Source organism: Phaenicophaeus curvirostris, chromosome 5, assembly GCF_032191515.1.
Source record: "Phaenicophaeus curvirostris isolate KB17595 chromosome 5, BPBGC_Pcur_1.0, whole genome shotgun sequence".
Taxonomy (NCBI): Eukaryota; Metazoa; Chordata; class Aves; order Cuculiformes; family Cuculidae; genus Phaenicophaeus; species Phaenicophaeus curvirostris.
In genome coordinates, this window is record NC_091396.1 from 1,400,151 (window position 1) to 1,424,986 (window position 24,836).

A 24,836-nucleotide genomic window follows, 5' to 3' on the forward strand; every position below is an offset into this window, starting at 1 on the left:
CCCGGTGCCAGCTGAGCCCTCAGCTCACCCCGTGCCCAGCCCTGCCCGCCAGCACCGGTTCCTCCAGCCTGGCACGGCGGCTCCTTGGCCGCTGCCCGCTGCCCACACGCCCGCTCCCCAACCCTAATTACCCCCCTGCGTAAACAGGAAGGGCAGCCGCCCTGCCCCACGCTCCCCGGGCAAGGAGAAAAGGTTTGCCACCCTGGCAGCACCCAAAATTGGCACTAGGACCTCAGAAACGATGCCCAGGGCAGCACCAGGAGCCTTGGAGGGGAGCAAGGCCCCAAGCTCCCAATTCCACATCTGCTGGAGAGACCTGGAAGGGTCAGCACCAGCTTGGGTTCCCCATCCTGAACTGGGACGTCCTCTGATGCTCCCCACGGCCTCTGGGGATGGGGAGAGCAGGGAACGGGTTCTGCATCCCAAAGGGAGACGGGTGCACAGAGCTGGGGAGCCAAACTGGTGCTGGGGGACACGCTGGGACAGGGGACACCCACAGCCACCTCAGTGCCACCACCACTTGGATCTGAGACCATGGATCCACATCCCTAGGATCCACATTCCACATCTGCTGGAGAGTCCTGCAAGGAACAGCAGCGCATCAGGACCTGGAACGGGTTCACTGAGGGCTACTGGGGTCCCCATCCCAATTTGGGACGTTCTAGGGTTGGAGATGCTCCCCACGGCACCTGGGGACAGGGAAAACTGGGAGATGGACTCTCATGTTGGTGTCACTGGAGCCAGAATGGAACGGACTGCACAGAGCTGGGGGACATGCTGGGACAGTGGGGACCCACAGCCACCTCGGTGCCACCACCGCTCAGCTCTGAGACCACAGATCCACGTTCCACATCTGCTGGAGAGTCCTGCAAGGGACAGCAGCACATCAGGACCCAGAAGGGGCTTCTTGGGAGCTGCTGGGGTCCCCATCCCAATTTGGGATGTTCTAGGGTTGGAGATGCTCCACACAGCATCTGGCGATGGGGAAAACAGGGAGATGGGCTCTGCATCCCAAACGGATGCTGGGGACCCAACCTGGTGCTGGGGGACACGTTGGGATGGGGGGACCCACAGCCACCTCGGTGCCACCATCACTCGGATCTGAGACCACAGACAGGGGGACCCACAGCCACCTTGGTGCCACCATCACTCAGATCCAAGACCACAGACAGGGGGACCCACAGCCACCTTGGTGCCACCATCACTCGGATCTGAGACCACAGATTCTCAGGAATCCCCCGGTACCAGCTGGACCAGATCCTTCTCCAGGCTGGGCCGGATCCTGCTCCATCTCCCCGTGACGGAGATTTCGCTCTCCCCACCCTGCCCCAAGGCCTCCCCACCTTGCGCCTGGCACCGCGCACCCTGGCATCTCCACGTGCCCAGCACCGACACAGCCCCGGGGTTTGGGGGACCAGGGGGTGCCCCACCCCCAAAACCAGCCCTGCGCCCCCAAAGCGGGGTGACCCCCCCCCTGCCACATCAGCCGCTCGGGAAGGGGAAGCGAGAGCACTGGGGAGAGGGGCAGGACGGGCACCCAGCGGCACCAGCGCCCCGAGAGAGCAGCACCCAAGGCAGGGAAGGGAGGGTCAGGGTGCTGGGGGGATGTGATTTTTGCTTTGCTGGGGGGGCTCAGGGTGATGGGGGGGCTCAGGGTGCTGTGTTAGGGGGCTCAAGGTGCAGTGCAGGGGGGTCAGGGTGAAGAGGGATGTGATATTTGCTTTGCTGGGGGGGCTCAGGGTGCTGGGGGGGCTCAGGGTGCAGTGCAGAGGGGTCAGGGTGAAGAGGGATGTGATTTTTGCTCTGCTGGGGGGGATCAGGGTGCTTTCTAGGGGTAGTAGCAGGGTGCTGGGAGGATGCAATGGGTGCTGTGCGGGGGTGGGGGGGTCAGGGTGCTGGGAGGGATGTGATTTTTGCTTTGCTGGGGTGTCAGGGTGCTGGGGGGATGCGATTTTTGCTTTGCTGGGGGGTCAGGGTGCTGGGGGGGCTCAGGGTGCTTTGTAGGGGGGTCAGGGTGCAGGGGGGATGTGATTTTTGCTTTGCTGAGGGATCAGGGTGCTGGGGGACGTGATTTTTGCTTTGCTGGGGGGGGGATCAGGGTGCTGGGGGGGCTCAAGGTGCTTTGTAGGGGTAGCAGGGTGCTGGGGGGATGCTATGGGTGCTCTGTGGGGGGCTCAGGGTGCAGTGCAGGGGGAGCAGGGTGCTGGGGGGGGTCAGGGTGCTGTGCAGGATGGGGTGTGGGGGCCCGGAGCGGCTCCTTTAAATGCTCTCGTCCCGCCTGCCAGGTCCGAAAGAGGAAGCAGGACCCGCTCCGCCCTGGGTGCTGGGAGCAGGGGTGTGAGGTCTGGGGGTGCTGGGAGCAGGGGCGTGAGGTCTGGGGGTGCTGGGAGCAGGGGCGTGAGGTCTGGGGGTGCTGGGGTGCACAGCACAACGTGCTGGCCGCATGGGCGCAAGGTTTGGGGGTGCCAGGAGCAGGGGTGTGAGGTCTAGTGGTGCTGGGAGGAGGGGTGTGAGGTCTGGGGGTGCTGGGGTGCACAGCACAACGTGCTGGCCGCAGGGGCGCAAGGTTTTGGGGTGCTGGGAGCAGGGGTGCCAGGTCTGGGGGTGCTGGGAGCAGGGGTGCCAGGTCTGGGGGTGCACAGCACAAGGTGCTGGGAGCAGGGGTGCCAGGTTTCGGGGTGCTGGGAGTAGGGGTGCAAAGTCTGGGGGTGCTGGGGTGCACAGCACAAAGTGTTGGGTGCGAGGTTTCGGGGTGCTGGGAGCAGGGGTGCAAAGTCTGGGGGTGCTGGGAGCAGTGCGGGGTGAGGTCTGGGGGTGCTGGGAGCAGGGGTGCGAGGTTGCTGGTCCCATGGGTGCAAGATCTGGGGATGCCAGAAGCAGGGGGTGCAAGGTCTGGGGGTGCTGGGTGCAGGGATGTGGGACTGAGGGTGCTGGGCTCATGGGTGCAAGGTCTGGGGGTGCCACCAAGGTGTCCTCCCCGCCACCAGCACCCAGGCCACCCCCAGAGGCGGCGATGGAGAAGGATCCCAGCTGCTACCAGGATGCAGCCAAGACGGTGTTGGGTGACGCTCCGGGCACCGAGGGGACAGAGACACAGGTGAGGGCAGGGGACACCTGGGTGGGTGGTGGCCGTCCCCAGGGCTGACATTCGGTGTCCCCCCAACCCAAGCTGGACGACTTCGTGAGCACTCACCCTGACTACAACGAGGAGGAGGAAGAGCAGAAGTATTTCCGCCGCAAGCGCCTCGGCGTCATCAAGAACGTGGTGGCCGCCAGCTTGGCCGGCACCTTGACCTACGGCGTCTACCTGGGTAGGGTCGTGCCCGTCCCCGGGGTCGTGGGGCACCCAGGGTGGGGGTGACGGCCGCTGGACGCCCCCCCAGGCCTCCTGCAGATGCAGCTGATCCTGCACTACGACGAGACCTACCGGGAGGTGAAATACAGCAACATCCAACTGGAGGACATCGACCACAAGGTGTTGATGGGCATCAACGTCACCCCCGTCGCAGCGCTGCTCTACACGCCCGTCCTCATCAGGTAGGGAACCACCAACGCCTCCCAGCAGCACACCAACGCAGGCACCTAACGATTCATAGAATCAGAGAATCAGCAGGTTGGAAAAGACCCATCGGATCATCAAGTCCAACCATTCCCATCAATCACTAACCCATGTCCCTCAGCACCTCGGCCACCCGGCCCTTAAACCCCTCCAGGGAAGGGGACTCAACCCCCTCCCTGGGCAGCCTCGGACACTGCCTAATCTCCCTTTCCTTGAAATATTATTTCCTGCTGTCCAGCCTGACCCTCCCCTGGTGGAGCTTGAGGCCATTCCCTCTCGTCCTGTCCCCTGTCCCTTGGGAGAAGAGCCCAGCTCCCTCCTCTCCACAACCTCCTCTCAGGGAGTTGCAGAGAGCAATGAGGTCTCCCCTCAGCCTCCTCTTCTCCAGGCTGAACCCCCCCAGCTCTCTCAGCCGCTCCTCTTCTTCTCCAGCCCCTTCCCCAGCTCCGTTCTCTTCTCTGCACTCGCTCCAGAGCCTCAACATCCTTCTTGTGGGGAGGGGCCCAGCACTGACCCCAGGATTCGAGGAGCGCTCTCCCCAGGGCCGAGGCCAGAGGGAGAAGAACCTCCCTGGCCCTGCTGGCCACGCCGGGTCTGATCCAAGCCCAGATGCCCTTGGCCTTCTTGGCCCCCTGGGCCCCTGCTGGCTCCTGTTCAACCAACCCCCCCAGGTCCTTCTCCTCCAGGCAGTTTCCAGCCAGCCTTCTCCTAGGCTGGAGCTGCTCAGGGTTGTTGTGCCCCAAGGGCAGGACCCGCCATTTGGCCTCGTTGAACCTCCTGCCGTTGGTCTCAGCCCATGGATCCAGCCTGTTCAGATCCCTTTGGAGCCTCCCGACCTTCCAGCAGATCCACACTTCTCCGGATAAACCACCCCAGCTCTCTCAGCTCCTCCTCCTCCTCCCCTTCCTCACCCCGGCAGGTTTTTCGGCACCAAGTGGGCCATGTTCCTCGCCGTGGGCATCTACGCCCTCTTCGTCTCCAGCAACTACTGGGAACGCTACTACACGCTGGTGCCCTCCGCCGTGGCCATCGGGGTGGCCATCGTGCCCCTCTGGGCTTCTATAGGCAACTACATCACGCGGTAGGTGGCGAGGGGGGCTTGGGGTGGGGTCCGAGTGGGCACCCACTGACCAACTGGACCCCGCAGGATGGCCCAGAAGTACTACGAGTACGTCAACTACAAGGAGGAGCACGTGCAGGAGCAGCAGCGGGCGCCACGCGGCGCCTGCCACACCTACGTCATCATCTTCCAGACCATCTTCTACGCCTGCTTCTACGTGAGCGCCGGTGGGGAGGGCGGCACGGGCCGGGGCCTGCACCGCGCCGCCCGGCGCTGATTGTCCTCCCCTCTGCGTCTTGCAGCTGAGCTTCGTCTGCGCTCAGCTGCCCATGGTCTTCTTCCTCAATAACTACCTCTACCACCTCAACCACACGCTCTTCGGGGTCAAGCACTGCGGTGAGCGCGCGGGGCGGCTCCGTGGCGCAGGAGGGCGCGGGGGCACGGGGTTTGGGGCTGAGCCGTGGCACGTGCGGCCTCTCGGCAGGGACCCTGAGCCACGGGATGCTGCCTGGCTTCAACAAGACGGTGCTGCAGAGCCTGCCCCGCAGCATGAACCTCATCATCGTGGAGAGCGCCCTGATGGCAGCCGCCTTCCTCGCCATGCTGGTGGTGAGCGCCGGGGTGGGATGGGGATGGGGTGGGATGGTGACAGTGCCTCACCTGCAGCCGCCCGGCAGGTCCTGGTGCTCTGTGGCTCGGCGTATCGGCCCACGGAGGAGATCGACCTGCGCAGCATCGGCTGGGGGAACATCTTCCAGCTGCCCTTCAAGCACATGCGGGACTACCGGCTGCGTCACCTCTTGCCCTTGTTCATCTACAGCGGCTTCGAGGTGCTCTTCGTCTGCACCGGCTTCTCCTTGGTAGGTCCTGGGGATGGGGAGAGGGCGACAGCGTGGGGACAACTGTCATGGTCCACTCGTAAGTGGATCATAGAATCAGAATCACCAGGTTGGAAGAGACCCACCGGATCATCGAGTCCAACCGTTCCCATCAATCACTAACCCATGTCCCTCAGCACCTCGGCCACCCGGCCCTTAAACCCCTCCAGGGAAGGGGACTCAACCCCCTCCCTGGGCAGCCTCGGACAGGGACCAATCACCCTTGCCAGGAAAGATTTCATCCTGATTTCCAGCCTGACCCTCCCCTGGTGGAGCTCGAGGCCATTCCCTCTCGGCCTGTCCCCTGGCCCTTGGGAGAAGAGCCCAGCTCCCTCCTCTCCACAACCTCCTCTCAGGGAGTTGCAGAGAGCAATGAGGTCTCCCCTCAGCCTCCTCTTCTCCAGGCTGAACCCCCCCAGCTCTCTCAGCCGCTCCTCTTCTTCTCCAGCCCCTTCCCCAGCTCCGTTCTCTTCTCTGCACTCGCTCCAGAGCCTCAACATCCTTCTTGTGGGGAGGGGCCCAGAACTGAACATGGTATTCAAGGAGTAAGGAGATAGGTACAGGTAGTTAGGTACAAACCATTCATTTCATACCAGCTCTGGCCATTTTTCTAAGACGTTTGTGATTTATACAGTCAAGTTCTGAGGCTAAAAATGAGAAAAAGCGCAGAGAGAAATCGATCCTTTATCCGACTCTTACAACAACCCAGCCAGGTGACACCGAGCCCTGTCCTCGTTGCAGAACTACGGCGTGTGCGCCCTGGGGCTGGAGAAGCTGGCGTATCTCCTCATGGCCTACGGCTTCTCCTGCTCGGCTTGCTCCTTGCTGGCGCTCAGCGTGTTGCGCCTGCGGCGGCAGCTCCCGCTGCTGGCCGGGGCCTTCGTCCACGCCGCTCTCCTGGTGACCCTCTTCTGCTGGGCACCCGAGCCCCGGCTGCTGGGGCAGGCGCCTCTGCTCTTCACCATCGTCGTGCTCTGGGGCTTGGGGAGCGCCCTCAACAAGACTGGAATTAGCAGTGAGTACGGGGAAGGTCCCCAACAAGGCCTCTCTAGTCCCCTCGCGTGGCCTGGTTGTCCCCGATCCATCCCCTCATTGTGTCACCACATCCTGGCGGCCCCCAGCTCCTTGGAGCTGCTGCTAAGGAGCAGGATGGACCTCGTGGCTGGGTCACCGAGAGGGGACAGCGGCACGGGAAGGGGATGCTGAGAGCCGGTGCCCTGTGCCGCAGTCCTCCTGGGCATGTTGTACGAGGACAAGGAGCGCCAGGACTTCATCTTCACCATCTACCACTGGTGGCAAGCCCTGGCCATCTTCACCGTCTACCTGTGGTCGGGGCTGCCCATGAAGGTGAGCGGGATCGGAGGAGCAGCCGTTCCACCACTTCCCGAGCCTGGTGAGCTCGGAACGAGGCGCAGGACCACGCCGATCGCTGTTTTTTCCGCTCCCGTAGGCCAAGCTGTCCATCATGCTGCTGGCACTGGCGGTGGCGATGGGTTCCTACCTCTGGATGGAGCGCAAGCTGGCGCACCACGTGCCGTACCGCCTGCCCCGCATCCCCCGCCCGCGCCACAAGATGCGCGGCTACCGCTACCTGGAGGACGACGACTCGGATGAGACCGGCTCGGACGACGACGGCAGCAAGGAGAGCAAGGATGACGAAGACCAGCGCCCAGCGGAAGCCACCGACGAGGAGGAGCTGCCAAAAGATGACAGGGACCAGCTGGGTTAGAGACAACCTGGCCTACCCCACGACCCCCCTGCCCTCTGAGCCACAAGGGGGTCCACAGCCCTTCTTGGAGCTGCCCAAACCACCCTGAATGGACCAAAGCTTCTTTGAACCCCCCTCAGGTCAAGCTCAAACCCCTCTGAGCTGGCCCCCAGACCCCTAGGCTGGCCTGCAGATCCCTAACCTGGTCCACCACCTCTCAGAACAGGCTTGTAATCACCCAAGCAGGACCACAGCCCCACCTAACCCGGTCCACAGCCCTCCAGATCGGATCCACAGCCCCTCCAGGAAAGCCTGCAGCCCCCAAACAGGTCCAGAGCCCCCCCTAGACCAGGTCTACTGCCCCTCAAACTAGGTCCAGAGCTCCCCAGTCCAAGCCTGCAGCCATCAAACAGGTCCAGAGCCTCCCCAGACCAGGTCCAGAGTCCCCAAACAAGTCCAGAGCCCCACAAACAACAACAGTGTCCCCCAGGACCAGGTCCACAACCCCCCCAGTCCAAGTCTGCAGCTCCCAAACAGGTCAAGAGCCCCACCCCCACCCCAGGTCAGATCCAGAGCTCCTCAAACAACCCTACAATCCCCCACACCGGGTCCAGAGCTCCCAGCCCAAGCTTGCAGCCCCCCAAACGGGTCCAGAGCTCCCAGTCCAAGCTTGCAGCACCCCAAACTGGTCCAGAGCTCCCAGCCCAAGCTCGCAGCCCCCCAAACTGGTCCAGAGCTCCCAGCCCAAGCTTGCAGCCCCCCAAACTGGTCCAGAGCTCCCAGCCCAAGCTCGCAGCCCCACAAACTGGTCCAGAGCTCCCAGTCCAAGCTCGCAGCCCCCCAGATTGCTCCAGAGCTCCCAGTCCAAGCTTGCAGCCCCACAAACTGATCTAGAGCTCCCAGCCCAAGCTTGCAGCCCCCCAAACTGGTCTAGAGCTCCCAGTCCAAGCTTGCAGCCCCCCAAACTGGTCTAGAGCTCCCAGTCCAAGCTTGCAGCCCCCCAAACTGGTCTAGAGCTCCCAGTCCAAGCTTGCAGCCCCCCAAACTGGTCTAGAGCTCCCAGTCCAAGCTTGCAGCCCCCATAAAGTGGTCCAGAGCTCCCAGTCCAAGCTTGCAGCCCCCTAAACTGGTCCAGAGCCCTCCCAGTCCAAGCTTGCAGCCCCCTAAACTGGTCCAGAGCCCACCCAGTCCAAGCTTGCAGCCCCACAAACTGGTCCAGAGCCCTCCCAGTCCAAGCTTGCAGCCCCACAAACTGGTCCAGAGCTCCCAGTCCAAGGTTGCAGACCCCCAAACTGGTCCAGAGCCCTCCCAGCCCAAGCCCAGAGCTCCCAGCCCAAGCCCAGAGCTCCCAGCCCAAGCTTGCAGCCCCACAAACTGGTCCAGAGCTCCCAGTCTAAGGTTGCTGCCCCCCAAACTGGTCCAGAGCTCCCAGTCCAAGCTTACAACCCCACAAACTGGTCCAGAGCTCCCAGTCCAAGCTTACAACCCCCATAAAGTGGTCCAGAGCTCCCAGTCCAAGCTTGCAGCCCCCATAAAGTGGTCCAGAGTTCCCAGTCCAAGCTTGCAGCCCCCTAAACTGGTCCAGAGCTCCCAGTCCAAGCTTACAACCCCACAAACTGGTCCAGAGCTCCCAGTCCAAGCTTGCAGCCCCCTAAACTGGTCCAGAGCCCTCCCAGCCCAAGCTTGCAGCACCCCAAACTGGTCCAGAGCTCCCAGCCCAAGCTTGCAGCCCCACAAACTGGTCCAGAGCTCCCAGTCTAAGGTTGCTGCCCCCCAAACTGGTCCAGAGCTCCCAGTCCAAGCTTACAACCCCACAAACTGGTCCAGAGCTCCCAGTCCAAGCTTACAACCCCCATAAAGTGGTCCAGAGCTCCCAGTCCAAGCTTGCAGCCCCCCAAACTGGTCCAGAGCTCCCAGTCCAAGCTTACAACCCTACAAACTGGTCCAGAGCTCCCAGTCCAAGCTTGCAGCCCCCATAAAGTGGTCCAGAGCCCTCCCAGTCCAAGCCCAGAGCTCCCAGTCCAAGCCTGCAGGCCCCACACCGCTCCACATCCGCTCACAGCAGCTCCAGAGCCCCTCAGGCCAAGCCTGCAGCCCCCAGACAGGCTCACAGCCCCGCGGAGATCCCCATCCTCGCCGTCGCGGCCCCTCCCTGCCTCTCTTTGGCTCAATAAATCCCGTCCCTCCCTCCCTCCGCCCCCGCCTTCGCGTCGCCGCAGCCCCTCCGCCCACCATGAGGAGCAGCGGGCGGGGCAGGAACTACAACTCCCGGCGTGCACCGCGCCGCAGAGCGCGGGACGGGCGTTTTGCGCCGGCGCGACGCGACGCATCCTGGGAATTGTAGTCAGAGCCTAATAGAGACTAAGCGGTCTTGTGACCCATGTGGACTACATTGCCCAGAACACCCCGCGCGCGGCGCGGCGGAGGGGTGCGAGCCAGCGTGTCACGTGGCGCGGCGGCGCCTGCGCGCTGCGCGCTGTTGTTGTGGCGGCGCGGCCCGGCCGGCAGCGATGAGCGACAACGATGACATCGAGGTGGAGAGCGACGTGAGTCCCGGCTCCCCGCCCGCCGCCACCGGGGAATAAACCCCCCACCTCCCACCCTTTCGCCGCTCCCCGTGCGGGCTGGGCTGGGGGGTAACGTTTGGTTTCTCTCTCTCCTTCCCCCCTCGCGCTCACGGTTCCCGGTGCCCCCCCCACCCCGTCCTCCTCATCCTCCTCGCCGCCCCGGGCCCTGCAGGAGGAGCAGCCGAGGTTTCAGTCCGCGGTACGTGGCTGCGGCACCGGGAGCGCGGGGGGAGAGGGGAGGGGGGAGTGGTCGTGGGGGGTGGGGGGGATCTGGGGGGCTTGGGGTGGGCTGAGGGGCATCTGTGGGGCTGAGGCCTTGGGGGGGGCTGGGGTGTTGGAGTATGGCTTTGGGGGGATCTGTGGGGCTGGAGTGTTGGGGGGGGGGTGTGGTTTTGGGGGGATCTGTGGGGCTGGGGTCTTGACAGGGTTGGGGGGGTCCTGTGGGGCTGAGGCCTTGGGAGGGTCTGTGCGGCTGGGGTGTTGGGGGGGGGGGTTATGGCTTGGGGGGGATCTGTGGGGCTGGGGCCTTGGCAGGGTTGAGGGGGTCCTGGGGGTCATCTGTGGGGCTGGGGTGTTGGGGGGGGTTATGGCTTTGGGGGGATCTGTGGGGCTGGGGGCTTGGCAGGGTTGGGGGGGGCCTGGGGGTCCTCTGTGGGGCTGAGGCCTTGGGGGTGTCTGTGAGACTGGGGTGTTGGGGGGGGGGGGTTATGGCTTTGGTGGGATCTGTGGGGCTGGGGCCTTGGCAGGGTTGGGGGGGTCCTGGGGGGCTTGGGGGTCATCTGTGGGTAGTCATCTAAGGGCTTGCGGGTGTCTGTGGGGCTGGGGTGTTGGGGGGGATGTTATGGCTTTGGGGGGATCTGTGGGGCTGGGAGTCGTCTGTGGGGTTGAGAGTTTGGGGGCGCCTGTGAGGCTGGAGGTCTTGGGGGGCTATGATTCTATGTGGGGCTGGGGTATTAAGGGGGTGACTTTGTGACTGGGGGTCTTGGGAAGGGGAGAGGCTTGGGTGGTGGCTCTGGGGGACCCTATGGGGTCTTAGGAAAGGGGTTCTGGGGGGAGGGCGCTGATGAGGAGGCGGCTTTTGGGGGCTGGGGGTGTTTTTCTTTGGTGGGGGCACATCCTGAGGGGCGCAGGACAGAGGGCTGCGAGGTGCCCCCCTCCCTCGGGGCTGTCCTGGGGCCCCGGTTCCTCCTCCCGGAAACTGCCGAGGGCTCCGAGCGGGGAAACCGAAAGCTCCGGGAGCCACCGCCTTCCCACGCCGGGCGCTGCCGCCTTGGCTGCTCGAGGAGGGCTTTGAGGTCCTGCCGAGCCTCACGGCAACTCCGAGAAAACTCATCCGGAGCTGCCAGCGTGGGGATTTGGGGGCGTTTCGGCAGCCTGGCTCCTCCGGGGGCTGCCGAAACGCCGCTGGAGCCGCCGGGCTGTGCCAAGCGGTGCCAGCCCCTCACGCTGCCGCTCTCCCTTCGCTCCCAGGCCGACAAACGCGCTCATCACAACGCGCTGGAGCGCAAGCGCAGGGACCACATCAAGGACAGTTTCCACAGCCTGCGGGACTCCGTCCCCTCCCTCCAAGGAGAGAAGGTGAGTTTATGGAGCGTGCTGGGAGCCGGGCAGCGCGCCCACCCCGGTTCCCAGCCCACGGGGCCCAGGTTGGACTGGGAATTCCACGGAAACGGAGGGGAGACATGGCAGCGGGGCTGAGCCGCGGTTCCCTGCCCGTGGGGCCTGCCGAGCGGCGTTCCTGGGGGGCAGGATGCGTGCCCTGTTCTTTTGGGAAAGCAGAGGGGATGAATCCACCAGCGGGATCCTCCAGGCTCGCCAGCGGCGCTTTAGAATCGTAGAATCACCAGGTTGGAAAAGACCCATCAGATCATCGAGTCCAACCGTTCCTGTCAAATACTAAACCAGCTTTGCTTGCTGTCGGCACCCTCGTGCACAACGGATTCTCCTTTCGGAATGCTGCTGTTTGGGACTTTTTGGTGCTCTCAGCCCAAGGCCAGCACCGGCAGCAGGAGCCAGGAATGACCATTCCCGGTGCCAGCGAAGCTCTGCTCCACCACGTGGCTCTCCAGCTGCAATAAGAGCCGGGATTTGGTTTGTGTGGTGATGCTGGCCCAGCAGAGCAGCGGCCAAATCCTTTCTGGGATGGAGCAGACAAAATTATAGAATAGGTTGGATTGGAAGGGACCTCAAAGCCCAGCCAGTTCCACCTCCAGGGACACCTCCCTCTGGATCAGGGGCTCCAAGCCCCATCCAACCTGGCCTTGGACCCCTCCAGGGATGGGGCAGCCACCCCTGCTCTGGGCAGCCTGGGCCTCCCCACCCTCACAGTAAAGAATTTCTTCCTAATGTCTCATCTAAATCTCCCCCCTTCCAATTTAAAGCCATTCCCCCTCACCATATCACTCCAGGCCCTTGGAAAAAGCCCCTCCCCAGCTTTCCTGGAGCCCCTTTCAGCCCTGGAAGCTGCTTTAAGGTCTCCCTGCAGCCTTCTCTTCTCCAGGCTGAACAACCCCAACTCTCTCAGCGTGGCCTCGCACAGGAGGTTCTCCAGCCCTCGGATCATCTCCGTGGCCTCCTCTGCACTCGCTCCAGCAGCTCCGTGTCCTCCCTGTGCTGAGGATCCAGAACTGGATGCGGGGCTCCAGGTTTGGCCTCAGCAGAGCGGAGCAGAGGGGCAGGATCCCCTCCCTCCCTGCTGCTCCCACGGCTCTGGATGCAGCCCAGGAGGTTTCTCGGTTCTGAGCGCACGTTCCCAGCTCCTCTTGAGCTTCTCCTCTCCCAGCCCCCCAAGCCCTTCTCCTCAGGGCCGCTCCCGATCCATTCTCTCCCCAGCCTGGATTGAAACCACGGCCAGAAGCGATGAGAGGTGTAGAACCGTGGGCCCCTGGGCGAGGTCTTTATCTTGCCTCTGTCTTTTCCCACTATTGCAACAGGCATCCCGGGCCCAAATCCTGGACAAAGCCACAGAGTACATCCAGTACATGCGCCGGAAAAACCACACGCACCAGCAAGACATCGATGACCTCAAGAGGCAAAACGCCCTCCTGGAGCAGCAAGGTGAGCGGGAATCCCGTGGGAAAGGGGGTTTTGGGGGGGAAGAACGTGGCTGCCGGAGCCCCGGGCTGACGCAGCGGCCCTGCCTCGCAGTGCGCGCGCTGGAGAAGGCTCGGTCGAGCGCCCAGCTGCAGGCCAACTACCCCTCGACGGACAACAGCCTCTACACCAACCCCAAGGGCAGCACCATCTCCGCCTTCGACGGCGGCTCCGACTCCAGCTCCGATTCGGAGCCCGAGGAGCCGCAGAGCAGGAAGAAGTTGCGCATGGAGGCCAGTTAGGCCCCTCCGCAGCCCCGCGCTGCTCTCGCTGGCTGCGTAAGGACTCTCTCTCCCTTCTCTCCTAGAGGCTCTCGGACTGCAGCTTCCCAGCCTTCCCCGGCCCCTTTCCTGCTTTTTTTTTTTTCCACAGGGGCCTCGCAGCGCCCGCCCGACAGACTTGGGGGGGGGATCGGGGGGCCGCGAGGAGGCCCCTTGTTGCCCTCCCGCAACCAGCCAGCCCCTCACCCCTCTTCCTCCTGGTTTTATATGAGCATTTCTATTTATACCCGGGGACCACGGCAGTCCTGAGCCGAGCCGCGAGGCCGCGCAGGAGCCAGGCAGCCCCCTCTGTGTCTCCCCCAACCCCTCAAAAAAACCCAGGCCCCGCGGGGAGCCGCGCTGCCCCTCGGCCAGCGCCGAACCTGGGGGGTTTCGCTATTTATTTTCTGCAATTCCACCGGCCCCCAGCGCCCGCCAGAGCCGGGGGGCAGCGCCCGCGCCCCTCCCTGAGGGTGAGGGGGCTGCTCGTGCGTCCTGCTCCCTCCTCCTCCTCCGTCCCCCTTCCCCACTTCCACGGCATTTTCCGATCCCTAGTGTCCCATCCCAGCCCCATAGGTGACCCCCAGCCCCATTTTGATGCCATTCATTCCATGGATCTAAGGTATGTTGTACATACTGCCCAGAGTTGTCTTGCAAGTTAAGGCTTCCCTTTACTATAAAACTATAAATAATAAACAAAAAAAAAAAACAAACAAACCACCTTATTTTATCCTTCCCCGTGGTAGCTGCGTGGTCTTGGAGCTCCGGGAACAGCCCCGAGCCGGGTGGTGTCACCTCCTGCCCTGCGTCCCCAGGGCCTCCCCGCGCACAGGAGACGCTGCTCTCCGTTCTGGTTTATTGATGCCAAAAGCTCTGCCACGTCCCGCTCGGCGGCTCCTGCGCTGGGAAAAGGCGGCGGGGGAGCTGGTGGCCGCAGGGCAGGCCGGTTTTTGGTATTGCTAGCACCCTGATCGCCGAGACGCCGCGGCAGCTCCGGGGAGGACGCTCCGCACAGTCCGGATCCCTACTCGGAAGCAGCGTTCGGCTCCACGCTGGGCACAGGCTGCTCCAAGAAGTGCATCACCGCTCTCACCACCTTGTCCGGGGCGATGTTGTAGACGGGGTGCGTTGCCTGCTGTGAGAAAAAAGAGATTTAATGCCTTTTCCAGCGCTCGGAGAAGCCGGGAAGCTCATCCCGGCCTGCCTGGCAGCTCACAGCAACGCCCGGCACCTACCAGGCGGTTCTCGGGGACGCCCAGGATCACCTCTTGGTGGATCTCGCCGCTGCCGAAGTGCTGGGCGACGGCCAAGCCGCTCAGGCAGTAGCAGGTGTGGTAGAAATCCCGGGATCTGAGGGGATAGCGAGGATGCTGAGCACAGGGATCGGGGCACCCGGCAGCCCCTCTTGCCCCGAGCCGGCACTCACTTGCCCGGCTTGTCGAGCAGCCCCCCGGCCGGGCACTGGCAGCACAGCAGGATGTATTCCTGCAGCGCCGACTGGTCAAACATCCAGCGCGTCATGCCGAGCGCCGCGTCACCTGCAGGGAGAAGCCACTGAGACACCGGGAATCCAGCAAAATTCCACCCCGGAGCGTTTCCAAGGCACTTGCCCAGCGGATGCTTAAGCCTGTGGTTCCGCAGCCCGCCCCGGAATGGAGACTCCAAGATTTTCTGTGCTTCGTTCCCTGGCTAAAACGGCGTCATCGCACCTGGAGATGCCGTTTCGGGAGCCCTGACTCACCCCTGGCGTGCAGCGCGTGGTGGAGCAGGGGCAGGAGCCCCGCTTGCCAGAAGGAGTAGCACCCGTCCACCAGCTTGTTGCAGCGACCCTGGAAGCCGCCCTCGAAGCGCATCTGCCGGCTGGTCACCCAGCGCTGCACGGGATGGAGAATTACAGAATCAGAGAATTATAGAATCAGAGAATCACCAGGTTGGAAGAGACCCACTGGATCATGGAGTCCAACCATCCCCATCAATCACTAACCCATGTCCCTCAGCACCTCGGCCACCCGGCCCTTAAACCCCTCCAGGGAAGGGGACTCAACCCCCTCCCTGGGCAGCCTCGGACACTGCCCAATCACCCTTTCCAGGAAATATTTCATCCTGATTTCCAGCCTGACCCTCCCCTGGTGGAGCTTGAGGCCATTCCCTCTCGTCCTGTCCCCTGTCCCTTGGGAGAAGAGCCCAGCTCCCTCCTCTCCACAACCTCCTCTCAGGGAGTTGCAGAGAGCAAGGAGGTCTCCCCTCAGCCTCCTCTTCTCCAGGCTAAACCCCCCCAGCTCTCTCAGAGAGGAACGGGTGCCGGTGTGAGGAACCTTCCAGATGAGCCACTGCCATCCCAGGAGAGCCGAGGGGCTGTGGGCATGGTGCTGCTCACCAGCAAGCTCCGGAGGTTCAGGAGATGTTCCTTCTTGAGGATAACCAAGGCCGCCATGCCACAGAAGGTGTAGCCGCCGTGGGCTTCCATGCCCGGCACGCCGCCGATGCCGCCCTCCCAGTTCTGGCACCTGCGTGGGGGCAGCGGGATCAGGACGGCGCCGTCCCCCGTCCCCCACCCAGCTCCTCGCGTCGCTCTCACCTCGCTATCCACTTGGCCGTCCCGGCGAAGAGCGCGGGGGTGAGGATATTGGTCAGCGAGGCCACGGACGCGGCGCAGTAGGCGCTCCTGCGGGATACGGGTGCTCAGGGCTCCGGTGCTGGCTCCTCACCGCGGCACGCAGCCCATTCCAGAGCGGAATCGCCGTTCCCCACCGGATTCACCCACCTGACATCCACCTCGCCGCCGACGTGCATGAGGAAGGAGCCGTCAGGCTGCTTCAGCGAGTGCAGATATTCCAGCAGCTTCTTCCTGCGGGAGCCGGCGGGCTGTGAGGAGGGGGGCATTGCCTCCTGCCTCCCTCCGGCCCCCGCTCCGGATGGATCGAACCCCTCCCCGTGCCACCGGCACGCCGGCTGTACCTGTCGATGACGTCCAACGCCTCCTCGGTGCCGATGATGCAGAGCGCGTTGACCGCGGCGTAGGTCGGGGCGAGGTGGGGGTGCTGCCCGGGGCCCCCCCCGAAGCCGCCCTGGGGGCTCTGGCAGCGCTTCAGGAATTGGCAGACGCTGCGGGAAGAGCAGGGAGAGGGTGGGGAAGGGGCTCCGAGCTCCCACCCGGGCATGGGAGACCCCCCCGCTCCGAGTTATCCCCCCGTTCTCCCCCCTCTCCAGGGTCACAGCCGGGGTTCTCGCTCTCCTCCTCCATCCCCTCCGGAGCACGAGGCGCTGGCCGCAAGAATAGGCGGCATTGAGAGCCGCGGGGCACACAAAGCGCTCCTGTGCTGCCGCCAGCGCGCGGGGACGGCGGGAGGTGGCACCTCCGGCATCACGCGGCGGCCCGTGGGATCTCCAGCCGCAGCCGGATCCGCCGTGGGGTCCCCCAGGCTCCCAGCGTCACTTACTCAGAGGCCACCGAGTCGGGAATGGGCTCGTCCAGCAGCTCCAAGCTGTGCAGGATCCAGTAGCAGAGCCAGGGCCGGCTGGCGTCCAGACACTGCAGGAGCGGAGGCGCCGTCAGGGCCCCCAGGAGCGGGGCAGGGGCTGGTGGTGCCAGCAGAGCCCCCACAGCCGCTGCGCCCGAGCACAGAACCATGGAACGGCTTGGGTTGGGTTGGAGGGACCTCAAAGCCCCTCCAGTCCCACCCCTGCCATGGGCAGGGACACCTCCCGCTGGATCAGGGGCTCCAAGCCCCATCCAACCTGGCCTTGAACCCCTCCAGGGATGGGGCAGCCACCCCTGCTCTGGGCAGCCTGGGCCAGGGCCTCCCCACCCTCACAGCAAAACATTTCTCCCCAAGATCTCACCTCAATCTCCCCTCTTGCAGCTCCAAACTTTCATCCTATCTGTGCAAACCCTGATCCAGAGCCCCTCCCCAGCTTTCCTGGAGCCCCTTTCAGCCCTGGAAGCTGCTCTAAGGTCTCCCCGCAGCCTTAATAGGCTGAACAATCCCAACTCTCCCCTCGCACAGGAGGTTCTCCAGCCCTCGGATCATCTCCATGGCCTCCTCTGCGCTCGCTCCAGCAGCTCCTTGTCCTCCCTGTGCTGAGGGCTCCAGAACTGGACTCGGGGCTCCAGGGATGCGTGTGACCCGAGGGGACACCGGGATCCACCGCCCCGGGGCTGGCAGGGGTGGCAAACACAGCCCCAGGGGGAAGGTTCATCCCAGCACGGATACCTCGTACGCTTCCGTCAGCTGCCGGAGGCCTCTCTTCAGGTAATGGACGTGCTTCTCCCGGTGCAGGATGAATCTGGAAGGCAGACAGGACAGGGCTCGGCAGGCAAAGCTCCAGCACCTGGGATTGCCCGGCCGAGCGGGAACACGAGCCCACAGGCCACACCAACCAGGGTTTGTGGCCAGGAGAAGGAGCAGGATCCCAGCCCAAAGCCCATCGGAGCAGCCGGCTCCTCGCTAGGGATCTCAGCATCCTCCAGAATCACCGGTTTGGGATTGAGGGATTATTTATTGTTCGGAATTCCAGCAGGACTCACCGCGAGGCGCAATGGTTCGTCTTGTAGGCGTCGAACACCTCCTGCACGATGTCCTCCACTTTGTTCTGCCGCCGGAAACCGAGCCCGCGGTGAGCTCGGGCTCTGCCATTCCCAAACCCAGCCCCAGCCCCATCCCGAGGGATCAGCCCCCTCCTGCCCTCGCCGGGAAAACCAAACGGACTCAAAGCTGCTGGTGGAGCAGCTTAGCGGGAGCTGCCGAGGAGCTTTGCGCCGGGATTAGACCAGGATTCCACGGCGTGCGGGGCCGCGTCCCGCAGCCAGCGGCTGAACCGAAGTCCATCTTTATCCCGGGATCCCGCAGATGAAGCCCTGACCTCCCTCATCCCAGGAACACCGGGAATCGGGGAGCCACAACCCCATGGATTAGGAAAGTCAGCGTTGCCTTTCATCCCTTCAGGGCCCAGCCCAGCCCCAAAGCACCCTGATATCCCAGCCTCATCCCTTGTGAGCCCCACAACAACCCACACCCTCAGAGCCAGCCCCGTGGCACCCTCAGAGCCAGCCCCACGGCTCCCCAGCCCCACGGCTCCCCATACCCAGCCCCATTTCTCCCTAGCCCCATGGCAGCCTGGCACCCCCACACCCCAGCCCCGTGGCACCCTGTACTCTGACCTCAGGGCAGCCTGGCTCCCCACACCCCAGCCCCATGGCAGCCTGTACCCTGTACCACATGGCAGCCTGGCACCCTCGGAGCCAGCCCCACGGCTCCCCAGCCCTACGGCTCCCCAGCCCCACGGCTCCCTCAGACCCAGCTCCATGGCTCCCTGTACCCTCTACCGCATGGTAGCCCAGCACCATCAGAGCCAGCCCCACGGCTCCCCAGCAGCCTGGCACCCTCAGACCCAGCCCTACGGCTCCCTCAGCGCCAGCCCCACGGCTGCCAGGCTCATGGCACCCTCAGGGCCAGACCCAAGGCTCCCCAGCCCCATGGCTCCCTCAGACCCAGCCCTACGGCTCCCTCAGCGCCAGCCCCATGGCCCCACGGCTCCCAGCCCCACAGCTCCCTCAGACCCAGCCCCACAGCTCCCTCAGACCCACAACTCCCTCAGACACAGCCCCACGGCCCCAGCTCCACGGCTCCCTCAGAGCCAGCCCCACAGCCCCACGGCTCCCAGCCCCATGGTTCCCTAAGCCCCACAGCTCCCTCAGAGCCAGTCCCACGGCCCCATGGCCCCACGGCTCCCTCAGAGCCAGCCCCACGGCTCCCCAGCCCCACGGCTCCCTCAGACCCACGGCTCCCTCAGAGCCAGTCCCACGGCCCCATGGCCCCAGGGCTCCCTCAGACCCAGCCCCACGGCTCCCCAGCCCCACAACTCTCTCAGACCCAGCCCCACGGCTCCCCAGCCCCACAACTCCCTCAGACACAGCCCCACGGCTCCCAGCCCCACGGTTCCCTAAGCCCCACGGCTCCCTCAGAGCCAGCCCCACGGCTCCCTCAGAGCCAGCCCCACGGCTCCCTCAGAGCCAGCCCCACGGCCCCACGGCTCCCAGCCCCACGGTTCCCTAAGCCCCACGGCTCCCTCAGAGCCAGCCCCACGGCCCCAGCCCCACGGCTCCCTCAGAGCCAGCCCCACGGCCCCAGCCCCACGGCTCCCTCAGAGCCAGTCCCAAGGCTCCCGAGCCCCACGGCTCCCTCAGAGAGAGCCTCACGGCCCCAGCCCCATAGCTCCCTCAGAGCCAGCCCCACGACTCCCTCAGAGCCAGTCCCAAGGCTCCCGAGCCTCACGGCCCCAAGGCTCCACGGCCCCACGGCCCCCCCCAGGCCCCGCACCTGCTCCGCGGAGGTTGCCGTCCGCACGCCATCGTCCCGCAGGCGCCGCCGCCCGCCCGGGGGTGGGGGGGACGCTCCCGCCATGCTGCGGGCGGCGCGCGGGGGGCAGCGGGGGCGACGGCGGCCGGGGGGGGACACGCGGCGCCGCCCCGCGCGCGCCGAGACGCGCGCCCGCCCCGCCCCTCAAGCCACGCCCACTTCCCCCCACAGCGCGCGCGGCAAGCCACGCCCACTTCCTGTGCGCGTTCGCTCACAAGCCACGCCCTCCCGGCTAAGCCACGCCCACTTCCGGTCCCCGTCGCGCGCTCTTCCTCAAGCCACGCCCACTCCCTGCGCGCCTACACGGAAGTCACGCCCACCGCCCCAAACCCACGCCCACTCGCCGCACAGCCCGTAGCCGCAAGCCACGCCCACCGCTCCAAGCCACGCCCACTCGCCATTCAGTCTGTAGCTGCAAGCCACGCCCACCGTGTCAAGCCACGCCCACTCGCCGCGCAGTCTGTAGTCACAAGCCACGCCCACCTCGTCAGGCCACGCCCATTCGCAACACAGCCCTGGTCCGTAAGCCACGCCCACCGCGCCAAGCCACGCCCACCCGCCGCACAGCCCTTGGCCATAAGCCACGCCCACCGCGTCAAGCCACGCCCACTCACCGTGCAGTTCGTAGCTGCAAGCCACGCCCACAGCACCAAGCCACGCCCACTCCGCCGCTCTCCCCACGCCTTCTGCCTCAAGCCACGCCCATAACCACGCCCACTCCTCCTCCACAGGCCCCTCCCACCGTCTTAAGCCCCGCCCACCTCCGCGCGCACCTCCCCATGGCTCCAAGCCACGCCCACTCCCCCGCCCATCACCGCGCGCTCACCCTAAGCCACGCCCACCTCGCGAAGCCACGCCCACCCCGCGCGTCTATCTCTCAAGCCACGCCCACTCCTCCCAGTCCCTCTCACCCCTGTGGCCCCGCCCCTTCCCCAGGCCCCGCCCACCGCCGCGCCCCGCGGCCGCGCATGCGCACATGTGGGGAATGGGGGGGGACGCGCGCGGGAGGGGGGGTGTTGTTGCGTCACCGGCGCCGTGACGTCACGCGGCGCCGCCCGAGCCTCGTGACGTCACAGCGCGGCGCCTCCCGAGCGCCGCCCCGGGCCCCACACAGACCGTGTGCCCCCCGGTGTCCCCCCCCCACTCCCTCCCGGGGGGACCCTGCGTGTCCCGTCCCCCCGCCCCCGGGAGTCCCCCGGTGCATCCCCGGCCCCCGCAGCATCCCCGTGCCCCTCCCTCACCCCTCAAGCCTCCTCCGGTCCCCACCTCCCGGAGCTTCCCCCGCTGCATCCCCGGTCCCTCCCTCCCACGGCATCTCCCGGTGCCCTCCCCGGGCCTGTCCCCTCCTCCCGGTGCCCCGGAGCTTGCCCACTGCGCACCCTCTCCCGAAGCATCCCTAGTGCCTCAAAGCATCCCCGGTTTTCCCCTCACGGAGCATCCCCGGTGCCCTGGAGCATCCCCGGTCCCTCCCTCCCACAGCATCTCCCGGTCCCTCCCTCTCCGGTCCTGTATCCTCCTCCCGGTTCCCCAAACATCCCCGGCCCCTCCCTCCCACGGCATCTCCCGGTGCTCTCTCCGGGTGCTGCATCCTCCTCCCGGTACCCCGAAGCATCCTCCGGTCCTTCCCTCCCACAGCATCTCCCGGTCCCTCCCTCTCCGGTCCTGTATCCTTCTCCCGGTGCCCCGGAGCATCGCCGGTGCCCCGGAGCATCCTCCGGTCCTTCCCTCCCACAGCATCTCCCGGTGCCCTCTCCGGTCCTGCATCCTCCTCCCGCTGTCCCGGAGCATCCCCGGTCCCTCCCTCCCACAGCATCTCCCGGTCCCTCCCTCCGCCGGGCCTGTATCCTCCTCCCGGTACCCCGGAGCATCTCCCGGTCCCTCCCTCTCTGGTCCTGTATCCTCCTCCCGGTGCCCCGAAGCATCCTCCGGTCCTTCCCTCCCACAGCATCTCCCGGTCCCTCCCTCTCCGGTCCTGTATCCTCCTCCCGGTGCCCCGGAGCATCCCCGGTTCCCTGAAGCATCCTCTGGTCCCTCCCTCCCACGGCATCTCCCGGTCCCCTCCGCCGGGCCTGTATCCTCCTCCCGGTGCCCCGGAGCATCGCCGGTTCCCCGAAGCATCCTCCGGTCCTTCCCTCCCACGGCATCTCCCGGTCCCTCCCTCCTCCCGGTACCCCGGAGCATCCTCCGGTCCCTCCCTCCCCCGGTCCTGTATCCTCCTCCCGGAGCATCCTCCACCCCTCCCCTGCTCCCGGAGCCTCCCCGGTTCCCCGGAGCCTCCCTCCCGGTGCTCCCCGGTTCCCCGGTGCCGCCGCCGGTGCCGGGTGCCGGTTCGGCCATGGCCAAGCAGTACGACGTGTTGTTCCGGTTGCTGCTGCTCGGGGATTCGGGCGTGGGCAAGACCTGCCTGCTCTGCCGCTTCACCGACAACCAGTTCCACCCCGCACACATCTCCACCATCGGTACCGGGAGCACCGGGAAAACCGGGCCAGGCGGGAGCTGGGGGCGGCGGGGAGCCGGGAAACCGGGCACCGGGGGGATACGGGAGCTGGAGGCATTAGGGAACCGGGAACCGGGGGGATACGGGAGCTGGGGGCATCAGGGAACCGGGAAACCGGGAGCTGGGGGCATCAGGGAACCGGGAAGCCAGGAAAACCGGGGGGATACGGGAACTGAGAGCATCAGGGAACCGGGAAACCGGGTGCTGTGGCTATCAGGGAACCGGGAAACCAGGAGCTGTGGGCATCAGGGAACCGGGAACCAGGGAGATACGGGAGCTGTGGGCATCAGGGAACCGGGAAACCCGGAAAACCGAGGGGATGCGGGAGCTGTGGGCATCAGGGAACCGGGAAACCGGGAGCTGGAGGCATCAGGGAACCGGGAACCGGGGGGATACGGGAGCTGAGAGCATCTGGGAGCCGGGAAACCGGGTGCTGTGGATATCAGGGAACCGGGAAACCAGGAGCTGGAGGCATCAGGGAACCGGGAACCGGGGGTATGGGAGCTGTGGGCATCAGGGAACCGGGAAACCGGGGGGATACGGGAGCTGGGGGCATCAGGGAACCGGGAAACCGGGTGGTGTGGATATCAGGGAACCGGGAAACCAGGAGCTGGAGGCATCAGGGAACCGGGAACCGGGGGTATGGGAGCTGTGGGCATCAGGGAAAACCGGGAACCGGGAGCTGGGGGCATCAGGGAACCGGGAAACCGAGGGGATACGGGAGCTGTGGGCATCAGGGAACCGGGGGGATACGGGAGCTGGAGGCATCAGGGAACCGAGAAACTGGATGCTGTGGATATCAGGGAACCGGGAACCGGGGGTATGGGAGCTGTGGGCATCAGGGAACCGGGAAACCCGGAAAACCGAGGGGATGCGGGAGCTGTGGGCATCAGGGAACCGGGAAACCGGGAGCTGGAGGCATCAGGGAACCGGGAACCGGGGGGATACGGGAGCTGAGAGCATCAGGGAACCGGGAACCGGAGGAATACGGGAGCTGGAGGCATCAGGGAACCGGGAAAATGAGGGATACGGGAGCTGAGAGCATCAGGGAACCGGGAAACTGGGAGCACTGGGAAACTGGGAACGGGAAGCACCGGGCAGCTGTGGCACTGGGAAACCAGGGGAACTGGGGAACCGGGAAACTGGGAAACCAGGAAACTGAGGGCTCTGGGTGACTGTGGCATCTGTGAACTGGGGGCACTGGAGTGTTGGGGAGCTGGGAAACTGGGACAGGGGAGCACTGGGTAACTGCAGCACCAGGAAACTGGGAGCGTTGGGGAATGGGGGGCACTGGGAGGCCAGAGCATGGGGAAACTGGGGGGACTGGGAGGCCAGAGCATGGGGAAACTGGGGGGACTGGAGAGTTGGGGAACTGGGAAACTGGGGGCACTGGGAGGCCACAGCGTAGAGAAACTGGGGGCACTGGGGAACGGGGGACTCTGGGAGGACTGAGCGTGGGGAAACTGGGAGCACTGGGAAGCCACAGAGTGGGGAAACTGGGGGCACTGGAGAGTTGGGGAACTGGGAAACTGGGACTGGGGAGCACTGGGCAACAGTAGCACCAGGAAACTGGGAGCACTGGGGAATGGGGGGGCACTGGGAGGCAACAGCATGGGGAAACTGGGGGCACTGGGAATCTGCAGCACCAGGAAACTGGGAGCACTGGGAGCCCCGGCACCCGGTTTGGCAGCACCGGTTGGGGTGGGGTGGGGGGTCAGGAGGGGACCTGGGGGACCCCGGTGGCAGCACCTCCAGGCTGGTCCAAGCTCTCGCCCCCGCGCCAGGCGTTGACTTCAAGATGAAAACCATCGAGGTGGACGGCATCAAAGTGCGGATACAGATCTGGTGGGTGCCAAACCGGGGGGGGGGGGGGGGGTGTGGTGGTTTTTTTGGGGTGTCTGAGTCCCAACCAACTGGTGTCACTGGTGGCCGCGCTGATGTTCTCCCCCTGTCCCCCCACCTGTGCAGGGACACGGCCGGACAGGAGCGATACCAAACCATCACCAAGCAGTATTACCGGCGGGCACAGGTAGGAGATGGGATGAGGGGTGGGGGGGACACACAGCTTGGAGGGGAAACTGAGGCACGAGGGGATGGGGGGGTGAATGGCTGCCCCCCCCTTTCTCCCACAGGGCATCTTCCTCGTGTACGACATCGGCAGCGAGCGCTCCTACCAGCACATCGTGAAATGGGCCAGCGACGTGGATGAGGTTGGAGAGGAGGGGGAAGAAAGGGGGTCCTGGGGGTGGTTGGGTGACCTAGTGGGGGGTCCTCATGCTGCCCCGACCCCCCCCGCCCCGCCCCAGTATGCGCCTGATGGTGTCCAGAAAATCCTCATCGGGAACAAGGCGGACGAGGAGCACAAGAGGCAAGTGCCCAAAGAGCAAGGGCTGCAGGTGAGCGGGGGCTGCGTCCGCCCCCGGGGGGGCCAGGACCCCCCCCTGCACCCCCAGCGTGGCCACAGCCCCCCCCGAGCCCCCCTCTGCACGTTACAGGGACCCCAAAGACCCCCCCCCGCCATGTCCAGGGACCCTTTGCACCCTGAGCATCCTCATTCACCCCCAAAATGCATCCAGGGACCCCCCCATGGTGCCTGACCCCCCCCCGAGCAGCTCTTACACCTCCTTCTTCCCCCCACCCCGTGTCCAGGGACCCTCTGCGCCCCGAGCATCCCCAGTTCACCCCTCCCAGCATGACTGGAGACCCCTAACCCCCCCCCGAATGCATCCAGGGACCCCAATGACCCTCCTGTCTGTGTCCAGGGACCTTCTGCACCCTGAGCATTCTCAGTTCACCCCCCTAGTATGGACAAGGCCCCCCCAGAATGCATCCAGGGACCCCCCCCATGGTTTCTG

At 65.3% G+C, this 24,836-nt stretch overlaps 4 protein-coding genes across 5 annotated transcripts in view; 3 read left to right on the forward strand and 1 right to left on the reverse strand.

The window, feature by feature from the left end:
- RAB15 (RAB15, member RAS oncogene family) overlaps window positions 1-24,836 on the forward strand; it is an 85,412-nt gene that overhangs the window by 59,696 nt on the left and 880 nt on the right. The window contains exons 2-6 of the mRNA XM_069857304.1: window positions 21,817-21,943; window positions 23,766-23,826; window positions 23,950-24,010; window positions 24,114-24,191; window positions 24,288-24,377. Of these exons, the coding sequence (XP_069713405.1) occupies window positions 21,820-21,943; window positions 23,766-23,826; window positions 23,950-24,010; window positions 24,114-24,191; window positions 24,288-24,377 (414 nt within the window). The 5' untranslated portion in view covers window positions 21,817-21,819. The remainder of the gene's footprint in view (window positions 1-21,816; window positions 21,944-23,765; window positions 23,827-23,949; window positions 24,011-24,113; window positions 24,192-24,287; window positions 24,378-24,836) is intronic.
- UNC93B1 (unc-93 homolog B1, TLR signaling regulator) lies at window positions 2,965-9,437 on the forward strand. The gene is made up of 11 exons (XM_069857247.1): window positions 2,965-3,097; window positions 3,170-3,311; window positions 3,384-3,537; window positions 4,479-4,640; window positions 4,707-4,836; window positions 4,922-5,015; window positions 5,104-5,228; window positions 5,297-5,479; window positions 6,239-6,512; window positions 6,726-6,844; window positions 6,948-9,437. Exons 1-11 carry the CDS (start codon window positions 3,014-3,016, stop codon window positions 7,224-7,226), a joined length of 1,746 nt encoding a protein of 581 aa, XP_069713348.1. The 5' UTR covers window positions 2,965-3,013; the 3' UTR covers window positions 7,227-9,437.
- Window positions 9,655-13,838, forward strand: MAX (MYC associated factor X). Of its 2 annotated transcripts, none has more exons than XM_069857317.1 (5): window positions 9,655-9,751; window positions 9,945-9,971; window positions 11,243-11,350; window positions 12,706-12,829; window positions 12,920-13,838. In XM_069857317.1, exons 1-5 carry the CDS (start codon window positions 9,716-9,718, stop codon window positions 13,105-13,107), a joined length of 483 nt encoding a protein of 160 aa, XP_069713418.1. In that variant the 5' UTR covers window positions 9,655-9,715; the 3' UTR covers window positions 13,108-13,838. The 2 variants fall into 2 exon arrangements, with proteins under 2 accessions (XP_069713418.1, XP_069713417.1); XM_069857316.1 differs by having other exon boundaries at window positions 11,243-11,349; window positions 12,699-12,829.
- Window positions 13,772-19,577, reverse strand: FNTB (farnesyltransferase, CAAX box, subunit beta). The gene is made up of 12 exons (XM_069857300.1): window positions 19,446-19,577; window positions 17,654-17,718; window positions 17,340-17,412; window positions 16,566-16,657; window positions 16,084-16,230; window positions 15,890-15,973; window positions 15,704-15,790; window positions 15,503-15,632; window positions 14,867-14,999; window positions 14,552-14,663; window positions 14,361-14,475; window positions 13,772-14,260 (listed from the first exon to the last, which is right to left on the reverse strand). The coding sequence occupies exons 1-12, from the start codon at window positions 19,527-19,529 to the stop codon at window positions 14,150-14,152; spliced, it is 1,233 nt and encodes a 410-aa protein (XP_069713401.1). The 5' UTR covers window positions 19,530-19,577; the 3' UTR covers window positions 13,772-14,149.